The sequence below is a fragment of the Phocoena sinus genome, chromosome 11 (assembly GCF_008692025.1).
Source record: "Phocoena sinus isolate mPhoSin1 chromosome 11, mPhoSin1.pri, whole genome shotgun sequence".
Lineage (NCBI taxonomy): Eukaryota > Metazoa > Chordata > Mammalia > Artiodactyla > Phocoenidae > Phocoena > Phocoena sinus.
In genome coordinates this window covers 16,386,574-16,400,309 of record NC_045773.1, presented here as the reverse complement: position 1 = coordinate 16,400,309, position 13,736 = coordinate 16,386,574, and the positions used below count along the sequence as shown (strand labels likewise).

Sequence of the window (13,736 nt, the reverse complement as noted above, 5' to 3'; positions counted from 1 at the left end):
AGGTTGTACAACGTGATTTTTTTAGGGCGTACGATGTGATGATTTCATATATGTATACTTTGTGAAATGATTACATCAGTCAAGTTAAGATATTTAACACCTCACAATTACTATTTTCAATTTTTAAAATTAATTTTTTTTTCTGTAGTGAGAACACTTAAGATCTACTCTCTAAGCCAATTTCAAGTACACAACACAACGTTACTATATAATCACTGTGCTGGTGAGGGTAGGGGAATGGGGGAGATGTTGGTCAAAGTGTACAAACTTTCAATAATAAGATGAATAAGTTCTGGGGATCTAATGTACACACTTTTTCTTTTAATTTTCTTTAGAGATGCTTTTTAGCCTATAACAAAATATCCAAAGCTTTAATAACCTCAAACTGGCAAAAATAAGGATTGCTGACATCACAGGAACGCAAGGTGAGCCCCAGGCTCAGAGGACCTCGCGTTTGGCTTAATGACCTATTGCCACCATCTTGAAATTCTTCATAAGTTTTGAACAAGTGACTCCTCATTTTCATTCTGCATTGGTCCCTGCAAATCAGGAAGCCAGTCCTGAGTAAGAATTATGTACAGGGACCTATGGTTGATGGAATCATTTTAGCCATTGTACTCATAAATATTTTTTCTGCTGAAAAAAACCAAAATGATAATTCTTCAGGATATACTTTTCACTTCTCTCAATTTGTTTTTTCTTGTATTCGCAACAGCATTTCCACTCAGAATTGCCCCTTGAAACATTTCCTACCATCGGAACGTAGCACCAAAGGAGTTGGAGAACCCAGCACTCTGGCGTTTGTCACCATACTAGTCACCACACACGTGTAATTTCCCACATCCAGTGGTTCCACCTTGGCTATGTAGAGGTGGCCTGTCTCTTGAGAGACGAATCTCCGACTATCTTCTTCGACAAATGATGGATATTCATTGAAGATCCAAGCATATGATAGTTCTAATAAAATTTTTAGAGAAAAGAAATTCCATCATGAAGGAAACTTTTCCAAAGTATATTAAAAATATCTGAAATCACCTTTACTGCAAAGCAAAGCTGAGTGCTTTTACTGCAGGTCACAAAGAGAAACAGTTATGAGACATGATGCTGTGTTCATTCTGCACTGTTACGGAGGTCACTGCTGATTCTTCTAGGAGCGATATTATCACTGTCATCATTATCACCACTCCAGATACCTCCTAACAAGTATCTCTGGCTTCAGTCTTGCTCCCTTTTAATTTGTATCTCCATACGACATGTCCCATGATCTTTTAAAATTACTAATCTCATCACGGCAACTCCTGACATAACGCTTGCAGCAATTCCTCGGTAGTCTCTGGGATAATGCAAAATTGCTTAACATGAAAATGAGACCCTGCACGGTTAGGCCCCTGCTTATGGCTTTAGCAACTGAGAAGCCCAATACTCTTTCTTGCATCTGGGTTTTTATATATGCTGCTCTCGGTCAAGTTAAGATATTTAACACCTCACAATTACTATTTTCAATTTTTAAAATTAAATTTTTTTTCTGTAGTGAGAACACTTAAGATCTACTCTCTAAGCCAATTTCAAGTACACAACACAACGTTACTATATAATCACTGTGCTGGTGAGGGTAGGGGAATGGGGGAGATGTTGGTCAAAGTGTACAAACTTTCAATAATAAGATGAATAAGGACTGCAGTGTCCTTTTTCTCTGTCCAAGGCTTCTTTCCTTTTCAACACCAAACCCCATTCTGTCATAACTTCCAAATGTTTTTCAAAGCTTGGCTCCAACATCACAGATCACCTTCTCAGAGAAGTCTTCCTCAACCGTCATCCTCTGAGTAAGTGCTTCTGTACAGAGCAACTCTATGCTTATACTACTTAAAGGACTTACCACTTCTTATGCAATGATCTATTCACTTATCTGTCCTCCCACCACTTGGTAAACAAATAATGTCAAATTTTATCCTGCCTGCCTTCCCCTCCTAAAATTAGCAAACTGAAACATCCAAGAACATTGAACAGTCCTCAATAAATATTTATTGAGTTAATTACGTTAAAATTATGCTACTATCTCCTACGTCAGGTCCACTATTAGAGTTTTCCTGAACTTTGGGATCAAGGAAAACTAACTTTCCCCAAAGGAACTGTTGTTTTCCTCCTCTGAGATAATGAGGACTAAATAATACTATGCTGCTTTGTTCTAGCTGCCCATATTTTTTAGAAGCAAGTTGTTATTTAAGTATAGTTATTGTGGTTGGTTTATCTGATTCCTTCTTTCGTGGCCCTATTTTCTTTTACAATTCCACTAACCTTACGGCACTGGCTCATACTGTAATGCTTTTCCAAGAGAATCTTTAGAAAATATATGTAATCAAAATCGATTTTAATGAATAACAAGTTCAAAAATGTATTTAAAGCATAATTCCAATGGTGAAGGGTCTTTCTGCTTGGTAGAGGGGGACAGTACGTCAATACAAAAATACAATGAGATATGTGTCAGGACTGGGTGAGAGTTCCTGTGGGTTTCAAGGGAAGGAGTGGTGACATTCTCAGGACTGAAGAACAGGTCTTAAAGAACAGGTGAATATGAAGGGATAAAAGTGCTCCAGGTGGAGGGAAGAGCATGTGCAAGGGGAACAGGGTAAAGGGCAGTTAAGTACCTGATGGAAATGAAACATGACTGTGCCTCTCTTCCACTTTCAAAGCAAATACTGATGATTTCCAAAGGTTAGCAGGTCGATGGCATACTGTGCAGATGTTCAGAAACAATGGTTTGTAATCTCGAACTGATCTTTATGTCATGCTATCATATCAGTAGAGAGTTTCATGAAATTCCACTCAGTCATGTGATAGATCGTGAAATCTAAAGTTGTTTGTTGGATTGTATGAAAAGGAATGTATCTCAAACATCCACTCCACAATTGGCTTCCTGTCTACCCTGATGGTGCTTTCTGTTGCACTACTGCTGAACAAACCACAGAGTTGAAGTAGGCTTAATGTGTTCTGGGATGGTTAAAACTGACAGCTGTAAAAGCAAATAAACCTTTAGGCTCTTCCCTTGGCTCTAAGTATCCAGTCCCATCCCAACATTCCCCACGGCCCCATAACCTCCCCTTGCTTTAAAGGAAGCAAAGCAATCTTATTCTGCTTTCCAAAGTGTTCTATTTATGAAGTGAATATGACTGTACCTCTCCCTTTAATCCAGGGGGAGTAAAACATCTACTGCTCCCTGACATAATAGACCTTAGCTGGGTATTAGAAAAAGTCAATCTTATTAAACTAGTTTATACTAAAGTGAGAATGGCTGATGGAAAAAAACGGATTCAGAAATCCTAAAATCTAATAAATTCATGAAAGAAAATATTATACAGCAAGAAGAATGTATGAACAACAGCTACATGCAACAACTTGGAATAAATACTACCTATGTAATTTTGACTGAAAATGTTTGCTACCAAATAAAACAAGACTGCATTTGTAGTATTTCTTTTAATTCCAAATTAAAATGGATACTACTTAAATATTGTACTATTATTATACTGTTAAAGAAATATTGTGGCAGCTTTGCCTATATGACCTAGTAATGACTGTTAAGAGAAGTAAGGGAAGAATATCAAAATTAAAATCATTTTAAGGCTGCTCCCAAAATGAGGATGAAGAAGTGCATATGCAAGAATCACAGAGTGGACTGTGGTAGACACGGAAGGGTCCCAAGTAGGTCTCAGTTGAGAAGAACCTACTGCATGGCACACTAGTGCATGCGTGCTGTGGCTGCACTTCCCCAGGTTGCTACCTGCTAATGGGGCTCCATGGGGGTGTTAATGCTGGCATTCCTGCAGGATTCCTCATAAGGGCAACTACGGCTTGAGGACTCCCGAACAGAAGGGCCACAATATTTTCAGAACTGTGCTGTGCTCTGGCATTCTTCCTGCGTAAGTTTTCCTCCCCTCTCTGTTCAAAGCTATCAGACCTGAATCTCAGTCTGAGTCTCCCTCTACCCATTTCTGCTCGCTCCCCCCTTATCCTTCACAGGCACTTCCTCAGGTCTTTTTTTTTTTTAACGTCTGATTCTCTGATGCCATCTTGTAGTCTCCTTCTTAGGGGACCTGAACTGACATGGTGTTGCTGAAATTGAGTAACACACTCGCCTGGGTATTAAAAATTGCCCCTCCCCTTGGAGGAAATGTCTGTTTTCACTGACGACCTTTCAGATAACTGTCCCTCTCCCCAACCTGCATCAAGATAGTCCCCTCACCTCATCCCCCAAGCTCTTCAAATATACAAACCAATCCCTGGTTGATTCTTAGTACCTGCCCTCCAGACAAGCCCAGATAAGTCAGCATCCCAGAGTCAGTGTAAGCCTATCCTGAGACCACCACCCAATCCCCCCACCCCAACAAGCAAAGAAGGAAAAATTCCACCATTGACAGAAAGTTCATCTTTCTGGGCTAAGTTACTGAGCAGAAGCCTTAAACCACTGGCTTACAATGGCCTATCTATTGGAATATGATGTAACTAGAATAATACAATGGTCTTCCTCCACTATTTCTTCCAAACACATCCTCAGAAAAGTAAGAGAAAAAAAAAAGATCTTTAACTAACAACACAAAAAACTACCTCTAAGGTTTTGAGCTGGAATAAGCAGAAGAAACAGGAAAATTAGGAAGAAAAACCACTCTGGGGATGGAAAAGGTTGTACTGAAAACAGATTCTGAGACTCAGGCAGGTAACCTAGAAGTAAATGCCCAATACGTGGGTAGAGACATAAATACAACTTTAGGAGAGAGCCTGGGCCTAATAAACGTAGGCAGAACAGTGGCCCCCAGAAGAAGTCTACCTCCTAATCCCTATAGTCTGAACATGTTACCTGGTGGGGCAGGAGGGACTCTGAAGATCTGATTAAACTAAGGATGTTGAGATGGGAAGATTATTCTGGATTATTTGGGGGGGCCCAATGTCACCATAAGGGTCCTTATAAGAGGGAAGTCATTGAAAGGACATGTAATGTCAGAAGCAGAAGTTGTAGTCAGAGGAAGATATTTCAAGATGCTAAACTCTTGGTTTGAAAATGAAGGAAGGGGCCGTAAGTCCAGGAATGTAGTTGGCTTATAGAAGCTGGAAAAGGCAAGAAAACAGATTTTCCCCTTGAGCCTCCAGAAAGACGGCAGACCCGCCAACATCCTGATTTTCCGTCAGGTGAAACTGGTTTTGGACCTTTGGACCTTCAGAACTATGAAAGAATAAATTTGTGCATTTTAAGCTACTAACTTCATGGTAATGCATTACAGCAGCAATAGGGAAATAATATACATGGCAGAGGCAGTCTGCAGATGTGATCAAGTTGAGAATCTTGAAATGGATCTGGGAGGGCAAAAATGCAATCACAAAGGTCCTTATGAGGAAAAAAGAGAGACGGGAGGGTCAGAACTTTGACTAAGAAAACAGAGAACAGGGTGATGGGATTGCTGGCTGGGGGCCAAGATTGCCAAGGAATGCGGGCAGCCTCTAGAAGCTGCAACAGTAAGGGAACAAAGCCCTTGATTTTAGCCCACTGAGACTTCTGTTGGACTTGAAGGGGAGCAGAATATACCACCACAAAATATGTCTCTTTGGCATAAAGATCATTTTAAGTTGATTATTTTTAAGAAGGAGCCGACAGAAAAAGCTCTGAAAACTTGAGTAGAAATTACATTTTTTAAAGAGACGTTTACATTTATAAGGGGAACCTCTGTTTGTAAGGATGCCTGTCTCCCTGTACCAGGAAGAAAAGGATGACTAAACTCTTCTCAATGAAGAAGACAAGAACTTAAATCTGCATAACCACTTTACCCTTGTTTACTGTAGTTTTCCTGACCACCTCCCATAACAGGGCTCTTCCTCCCACACCCCAACGTTTTCTTTTCTTTTATATTTAAGGTGGTGTCTTGCGCCATTTCAGTTATCCTGGGTAACGCCTATGTATATATGAAATACACACACACACACACTACATATATAAATATATATATATATATTTATATATATATATATATATGTGGAGAGAGAGAGAGCTTGGAAGGGTAGAGGGAAAATTATTTTTCCTCCTCCACAGGTTTCTGACCTGCAGGACTACAAGATAATAAACCTGTGGCATTTTGAGCCTTAAAATTCGTGGTAATTTGTTGCAGTGGCAACAGGAAACTAATACAAATGATGATGACAGCTAACAATGAAGTGTTCACTATGTATCAGGTACTAAGTGCTGCAGACACAATTTTCAAAGAAAAGCAAACAACCAAGGACAAAAAAGTGGAGAAAGCCTAAGGAAGAATTAGATTTTACATAATCCGTTTATAAAATCAATACAATTAGGGAGGGGTAATTCCAAAAGTGGTATCAAACTACAATAACCTCAAAGCAAATGAATTAGTGACTGATCGTTCTGTACAAAGATTCAGACCCTTAAAGACGTATGGAAAGAGGGCTTCCCTGGTGGCTCAGTGGTTGAGAGTCTGCCTGCCGATGCAGGGGACGCGGGTTCGTGCCCCGGTCTGGGAAGATCCCATCGTGCTGCGGAGCGGCTGGGCCCGTGAGCCAAGGCTGCTGAGCCTGCACGTCCGGAGCCTGTGCTCCGCAACGGGAGAAAAAGACTTATGGAAAGAAATAAAACCTGTAATGAAAGGTACACAGAATTCTGTAGCACTGACCTACGTTTCTTTATAGATTTTCTCACTGAGATGGAACGAAATATAAGTTTTATGTCTTAGAGTGAAGAGAGAGATCCGCACTATTTCATGTATTGCTTGCATGTCTTTGTTGAAATATATATGGCATCACTCTGACTGAAAACATTAGAAAATCATGTGATTTACTGTGTTCTGAATAAGGTAAAAAATACCTGCCGTAATACTCTCAGAGTTTATTCATCATCAAAATCTGCATTTGCAATAAATGTTCATTGTATACTGCAAAGTAACATATATATCAAATCAGCATTCTTTGGAGACTTTTCAACATCATTTTATGCATGATGATAAATAAAAAGCTATAATAAAAATGATAATTTTATATACTCAAACAAGCTAGGCTTTACAAAACCCTTCCCAACCTCCTGTGTATAATGTGCGTCAGTACACTGTCCCAAAGCTTCTTGGCTGTTGGGCGTTCTATTAACAATGCTCCACGAATATTGGGAATGTGAAATATTTTTTATTAGAGGACAAAGAGGTTTTACCAATCAAAGCCATAAATTAATAAAATGGGGCACTGAAACTGCTTTCTAAAAAGTAATATTTGATGGAGGACATCACTCCTCCAATCACATTCCTTCCTGCGTCACTTAAGTGTAAGGCCAGTCGATTTAACATGAAACATGTCACCTTAGTGTTTACCTGGAAATACATTAATACACATACTACTGACATTTAAGGGTTTACTTCTAGTTCCATTATAAAATTCTATTATGAGGGGTATCTAATCCTTTGTATAGGCATTTTCTAGAAGAAATTCTGTCAAATAAAATTGCAGTTGGGCAAATTTGTGCGAGTAACTTTGGCAATTTTCTGTGGTGCCGAGTGGGAAGTCTGACCTGCTTTTTTAAATATTTAAACATATTTAAGTATGTTTAAATAAAACATATTTAAAAGGGTCTGAGAGCTTGCTTGATGTCATCAAGATTTTTATCTTGATTTTAACTGATTCATACAAGTTGGGAAGGAAATTTTGCTATAGAGCTTACACATGACACCACATTGATGGAGGGTCTGGGACACACTCAAAAATCTAAAATGTAGAAAACTGAAGACAATTTAGGTTTCAAAGAAGAACAGACAGATCAATGGTTAGGAATGAAAAGTCTGTACCTCGAAGCAGAAGGGGTCTATCACCACTTCTGTCATTTCAGTGTCTTGTCTTTCAAAAGCTTTTTTGTAAGTTGTTGCTTTGGTGACAACATTATTTATATAGGTTTCCTTGCTTAGCCCAGGAAGGTCTGCCTAATCCATTCTGATTCAGAGTACTAACAAGCCGGGCTTGTAAAGGTTCTAAGATTAGGAGAACAATGATCAGGGAGGGAAAACACTAAAGGTGACATTTCTTTCCTCCTTTCATACTTGGGGGACCATGGGTCAGCAAGGAATGACTAGGAGGTCAAGCCCAGACTGCTGCCTGCTTTGTAAACTACATCTTTTGGAACAAACTCACGCACATTCAATTGCTATTGTCTAGGGCTGCTTTCAGGCTGTAAGAGTAGAGTGAGTAGCTTCGACAAAGACTATGTGGCCCGTGAAGCTTAAAAGATTTATCTGCTCTTTAAAGAAAAAGTTTGTCGACTCCTGTTCTAGGTTAATATTATCTCCAGACCAAATTATGAGTTTGGCAATCTTTTAAGATCCCTTGTCTTATTTATTTTTCCTCCTCTTTTCTTTATAGGGCTGTCATGTTGTCCTACCTTTGTGAAAAAATATTTCACAAAGGTCATGCGAGACCGTTAGCCTCTTGCACTCCACATTTCTCTGTTCCTCTCTCTTGCTTTAGTCGCTACCATTAGGGACTACATACCAACCATTCCACTGTGTAATAGAAGCTTCCAAGAAATAAAGCAGCCCTGTGCCCACCACTTTTAGTTCTACTATTTTCTTTTAGGAATGGGGAGTATTTTCAGTGGGTACCCACATCTTCCATCACATTCTGACTGGGGTAGGCACTGACATCCTTGTCTCATTTTTAAGCTTCTGCCAGGGAAGCTCCTCTCCTAACAAGGGCCTTCATCTCTCTCCTCGTACCTTGGCTGCTAAAAGTGATACGGTGCCAAAGTGAAGCTCTTTCTTCCGTATTTGTTGAGGCAAAAATGTGTGGTGCCCTCTAGAGGCTATTTGTATTTTTGCTTGTATATACACATTCTTCCTTTCTCTCATGAAGAACATTTATTTATTTTTCCAGTGACCCTCCTCTCTCTCATCCTTAGTTCAAGTTGTTTTGGTGGGATTGTCTCCTTGCTGCAAGTAAATTTCAAGATGAGGAAATACAAGTAGGAGCTTGACACTCAATACCTGATGCCTAGAAATGATTTGGGGTTAAGGCGGAGACGGACTAGCAAAGACATCGGCAAGCCATTTAATGACATACTTCCTTTACAGAAGTAAGGCGTTGCTACAGAAAGTGGTTCAGACATTCACTAGAGAAGATGAGATCTACCAAGGACAGGATGGAGTTACCGTGATGCTTTATAAAGACAGGACAAGACCTTCATGCCACAGACCCAAACTGCAGTTACGTATTCCCCAGCTCGTATGAGGACTTGCTGGTATCGAGCTGACACTCAACTCAGGAGTGCCCCAAAATGGCAGATTCAGAACTTAAGGTAGGAGAGACTTTGGGAATATAATGCATTTCTCCTGGGCTTCCTCATTTTTATTATTAAAATGTACCTTTCCAGAGGAGTTCAGAGACCCTGAAAATGTCAGCAAGCGATTTTAAGATCAGCTCTAAACCCAGATGTTGCCAACACTAGAAGCTTCGCTGCCGCCACCTGTTTGTGCAGCTAAAAGAAAACGCTTTGTAATAAACACATTTTTGCACACTGCTACGCTTGATACAATGCGCACTTGGGTGCACACATCTTAAATATATGCCCAATCCTTCTGGCCAGGTTTGCACTTGCTTCATCACTTATACTGAATAATGGACATTTTTTTTTAATGACTTCAGTGACAGTAAATAACATTTTCTTTTTAAGTGCAGTCCAGGAGAAGTGAAAGAGTCCTACAGCTCATGCGAGTGCTAATTGGAGCCAATTATAATTTGATTGACCTGCCTTGCTTATTAAAATGATATGCAAAATGTACACTGCCCTTGCAAAATGGAAATTTTCTTCACTGCAAGCTACCTGTGAGAAGCCCACCCTTTAATGACTCCAAAGGTGGTGCTTCTGGGTTGTAACTCACACATGAACTCTCAGAAGCTAATTCCAGAGAGGGATTTCACTGGGCTGCAAATAATACAAAAGAAGTCTACGGAGGGGGAAAATGTGCGATAAAATAAATGAAATAATTAAGGGCTAGCGAATAAAGAAGCATCACAGTAGCTCTGTCCATTCCTCATGAGGTCTCATTTTCTTTTATGAAAATTAAAATGATTTCCTTAAGGAATGTCATGGGGACTTGCTATTTCCCTTCTTGCCATGTGGGTGATTTTTTAAAGCAGAATAAATGTTCATTTTCACTGGTAAATAGAAATGAAGTCATTAGCAGAAGATAAAGTCGTTCTGCCAAGTCACAGGGGTCTTCCAAGTGGGGACAACAAATGAGTCCTCAGGAAGCTGGAGAAATTCATGTTTCTCCTTCCCTCCCTGTCCAGCCTCCAGAGACACACACAAAGGCACACTCAAACCCACACTCTGTCATATACACACACACACAAAGTGGTACTACTACTTAACTATTACTAACATATCAAACTGTTCATCAAAATAGGGTTAAATACCACCTAAAAATGTATTTTAAAATGGATCTTCACCCTTCCCGATCTAGCTCTTCTGAGTAACACATTTTAGAAAGTGGTGGTTCCATTATAAATTATACTACTAAAATAGTCCTAAGTCACCTGATTAAAAAAACAAATCAAACCAAAATCAAATGAGTCCACGTCACATAAATATTTGATTATGGAAGGATGTGCAATTATGTCTGAATAACTGAAATGAACATGGTGACAAAGAACAGGGCCCGAAGAAATCAGTCACCAGAAGTAATTCCCTTCCTTCAAATCTGTAGGGCTCTATAAACGCCAGTTTCTTTAGGCGCTAAAGGATATGCTCTGGAGATTTCACAGCCACCTCAGGTTCAAGTCAAATATAGATAGTAGTTTGCAGGCTTTCAGAAAAGTGACAGATGACAGAGTCAGAAAAATACCTTTTAGACCACTTCACGTTTCCCTGCCTGCTATGCTAAATAACACGTGTATAAAGGCATACATCGCTTTATTGAGTTTCACTTTATTTTGCTTCGCAGATATCCTATTTTTTCCAAATTGAAAGCTTGTGGCAACCCTGTGTTACCTGTGTCTGTTGGGGCCATTTTTCTAATAGCATTTCCTCACTTCCTGTCTCTGTGTCACATTTTGGTAATTCTTGCAATATTTCAAACTTTTCATTATTATTATATTTATTATGGGGAACTGTGATCACTGATCTTTTATGTTACTACTGTAAGCGTTTAGGGCATCCACATAAGACAGCAAGCTACTGGGGCCCAGGGCAGGCCACCCCAAAATATGCCTCGATGGCATACTGATTATTTTGAATTAAATTAAATGGCCAATGCAAGAGGTACACTCTGAGCCTCTTTTCTATCTCCCTGAAAGCAGGAAATACATTTCTCAGGTGAAAGGTACATTCCCCGTATCTGGAGGTAGAAGGACACACCCTTATCACCAGAGACAGTAATCCTGGGCCAAGAGGCCTGTATAAACAAGCCTTGTTCCTTTGTTATTTTACTACCCCAAGCCCACACTCTAAGTTCTTCACTAATGAAGAACCCAAAGCCGAAGTTGCTTTGCCCTGTCATTTCTTCTCAGATTTACTGTTTTTTTTCCCAACACTTATAACAGCTGCTTGTTGTGGCCACTTCTTAGGTCCCATTTCTATGAGACCTTTGTGCACATGAATCAAAATGTGTTTCTTTTCCTCTTGTTATTCTATCTTGTGTCAATTTTACGATTAGTGCAGCCACAAGAACCTAAAAGAGTAGAGGAGGGAAATTTCCCCTACCAGCTGCACCACCACCCACCCACCCCGCCATTTGCCCGTCTCTCTCCCTCTTCTCAGGCCTCCTTCTTTCCTGACACACAACAGTATTGAAATTAGGCTAATAACCCTACAACGGACTCTTAGATATTCAAGGGAAAGGAAGAGTCACACGTCTTTCACTCTAAATCAAAAGGGAGAAATGATTAAACTTAGAGGAAAGCACATGGCAAGCTGAGACAGGCACAACTTCTTGCACAAGTTAGGAAGTTGTAAAGGCAAAGAAATGGTTCTTGAAGGAAATTATCAGTGCCAGTCCATTGAATACACGGATGATAAAAACCCAAACAGCCTTACTGCTGATATGGAGAACGTTTTTGTGGTCTGGATATAAGATCAAACCAGCCACAATATTCCCTTACGCCAAAGCCTAACCCAGAGCAAGGCTCTAATTTCTCTTATATGCTATGAAGGCTGAGTGAGGTGAGGAAGCTGCAAAAGAGAAGTTTGAAGCTAAAAGAGCTTATTTCAGGAGGTTTAAGGAAAGAAGTCGTCTCCGAAACATAAAAGTGCAAGGTGAAGCAGCAAGGGCTGATGTAGAAGCCACAGCAAGTTATCCAGGGGATTTAGCTAAGATAATAATTTTAAGTGGCTACACTAAACAACAGAATTTCAATGTAGATGAAACAGCCTTATGTTAGAAGAAGATGCCACCTAGGACTTTTATAGTCAGAGAAGAGAAGTCAATGCCTGGCTTCAAATCTTCCAAGGACAGGCTGACTCTCTGGTTAGGGGCTAATGCAGCTGGTGACTTTAGGTTGAAGCCAATGATCATTTACCATTCTGAAGATCCTAGGGCTTAAGAATTATGCTCAATCGACTCTGCCTGTGCTCTATAAAGGGAACAACAAAGCCTAGATGATGGCACGTCTGTTTATAACAGGGCTGACTGAATACCTTAAGCCCACTGTTGAGACTTACTGCTCAGAAACAAAGACTCCTTTCAACATATGACTGCTCCTTGACAATGCACCCAAGAGCTCTGATGGAGATGTACAATGAGATTCATGTTGTTCATGCCTGCTAACCCGATGTCCATTCTGCAGCCCATGGATCGAGGAGTAATTTCAACTTTCAAGTATTATTATTTCAGAAATACATTTTGTAAGACCACAGACGCCATAACAGTGATTCCTCTGATGGATCTGGGCAAAGTCAATTGAAAACCTTCTGGAAAGAAGTCACCATTTTAGATGCCATTAAGAAGATTCATGACTCATGAGAAGAGGTCAACATATCAACATAAACGGGAGTTTGGAAGAAGTGGATTCCTACCCTCATGAGTAACGTTGAGGGATTCAAGAGTTCAGTGAGGGAAGTAACTGCAGCTGTGGTGGAAACAGTGCGAGAACTAGAATTAGAAGCCGAGCCTGAAGATGTGACTGAATTGCTGCAATCTCATGATAAAACTTGAGATGAAGGGTCAAACAGATGAAGGGTCGCTCCTTACGGATAAGCAAAGAAATTCGTTTCTTGAGAAGAAATCTACTCCTGGTGAAGATACTGTAAAGACTGTTGAAACAACAACAAAAGATTTAGAATATTACATAAGCTTGGTTGATGCAGGGTTTGAGAAGCCTGACTCCAATTTTGATAAGAAGTTCTACTGTGGGTAAAATGCTATCAAACAGTACTGCATGCTACAAAGAAACCATCCTTGAAAAGAAGAGCCAATTGATGAGGCAAACTTCATTAAGAACAAACTGCCGCAGCCAACCCAACCTTCACCAACCACCACCCTGATCGGTGAGCAGCCATCAGCATCGATGCAAGACCCTCCACCAGCAAAGAGATGATGACTCACTGAAGACTCAGACGATGGCTGGCATTTCTTAGCAATAAAATGTTTTTAAATTAAGGTTAAAACTTTTTTTTTAAGAAATAAAGCTAGGACTCCCCTAGAGGTCCAGTGGTTAAGACTCCACACTTCCACTGCAGGGGGCGTGGGTCCGACCCCTGGTCGGGGAAC

The 13,736-nt window shown here is 40.1% G+C and overlaps 1 protein-coding gene across 1 annotated transcript in view; it reads right to left on the bottom strand.

The window, feature by feature from the left end:
• The window catches only part of CNTN3 (contactin 3), a 259,214-nt gene that overhangs the window by 110,131 nt on the left and 135,347 nt on the right, over positions 1 to 13,736 (bottom strand). The window contains exon 5 of the mRNA XM_032650525.1: positions 754 to 957. Within this exon, the coding sequence (XP_032506416.1) occupies positions 754 to 957 (204 nt within the window). The remainder of the gene's footprint in view (positions 1 to 753; positions 958 to 13,736) is intronic.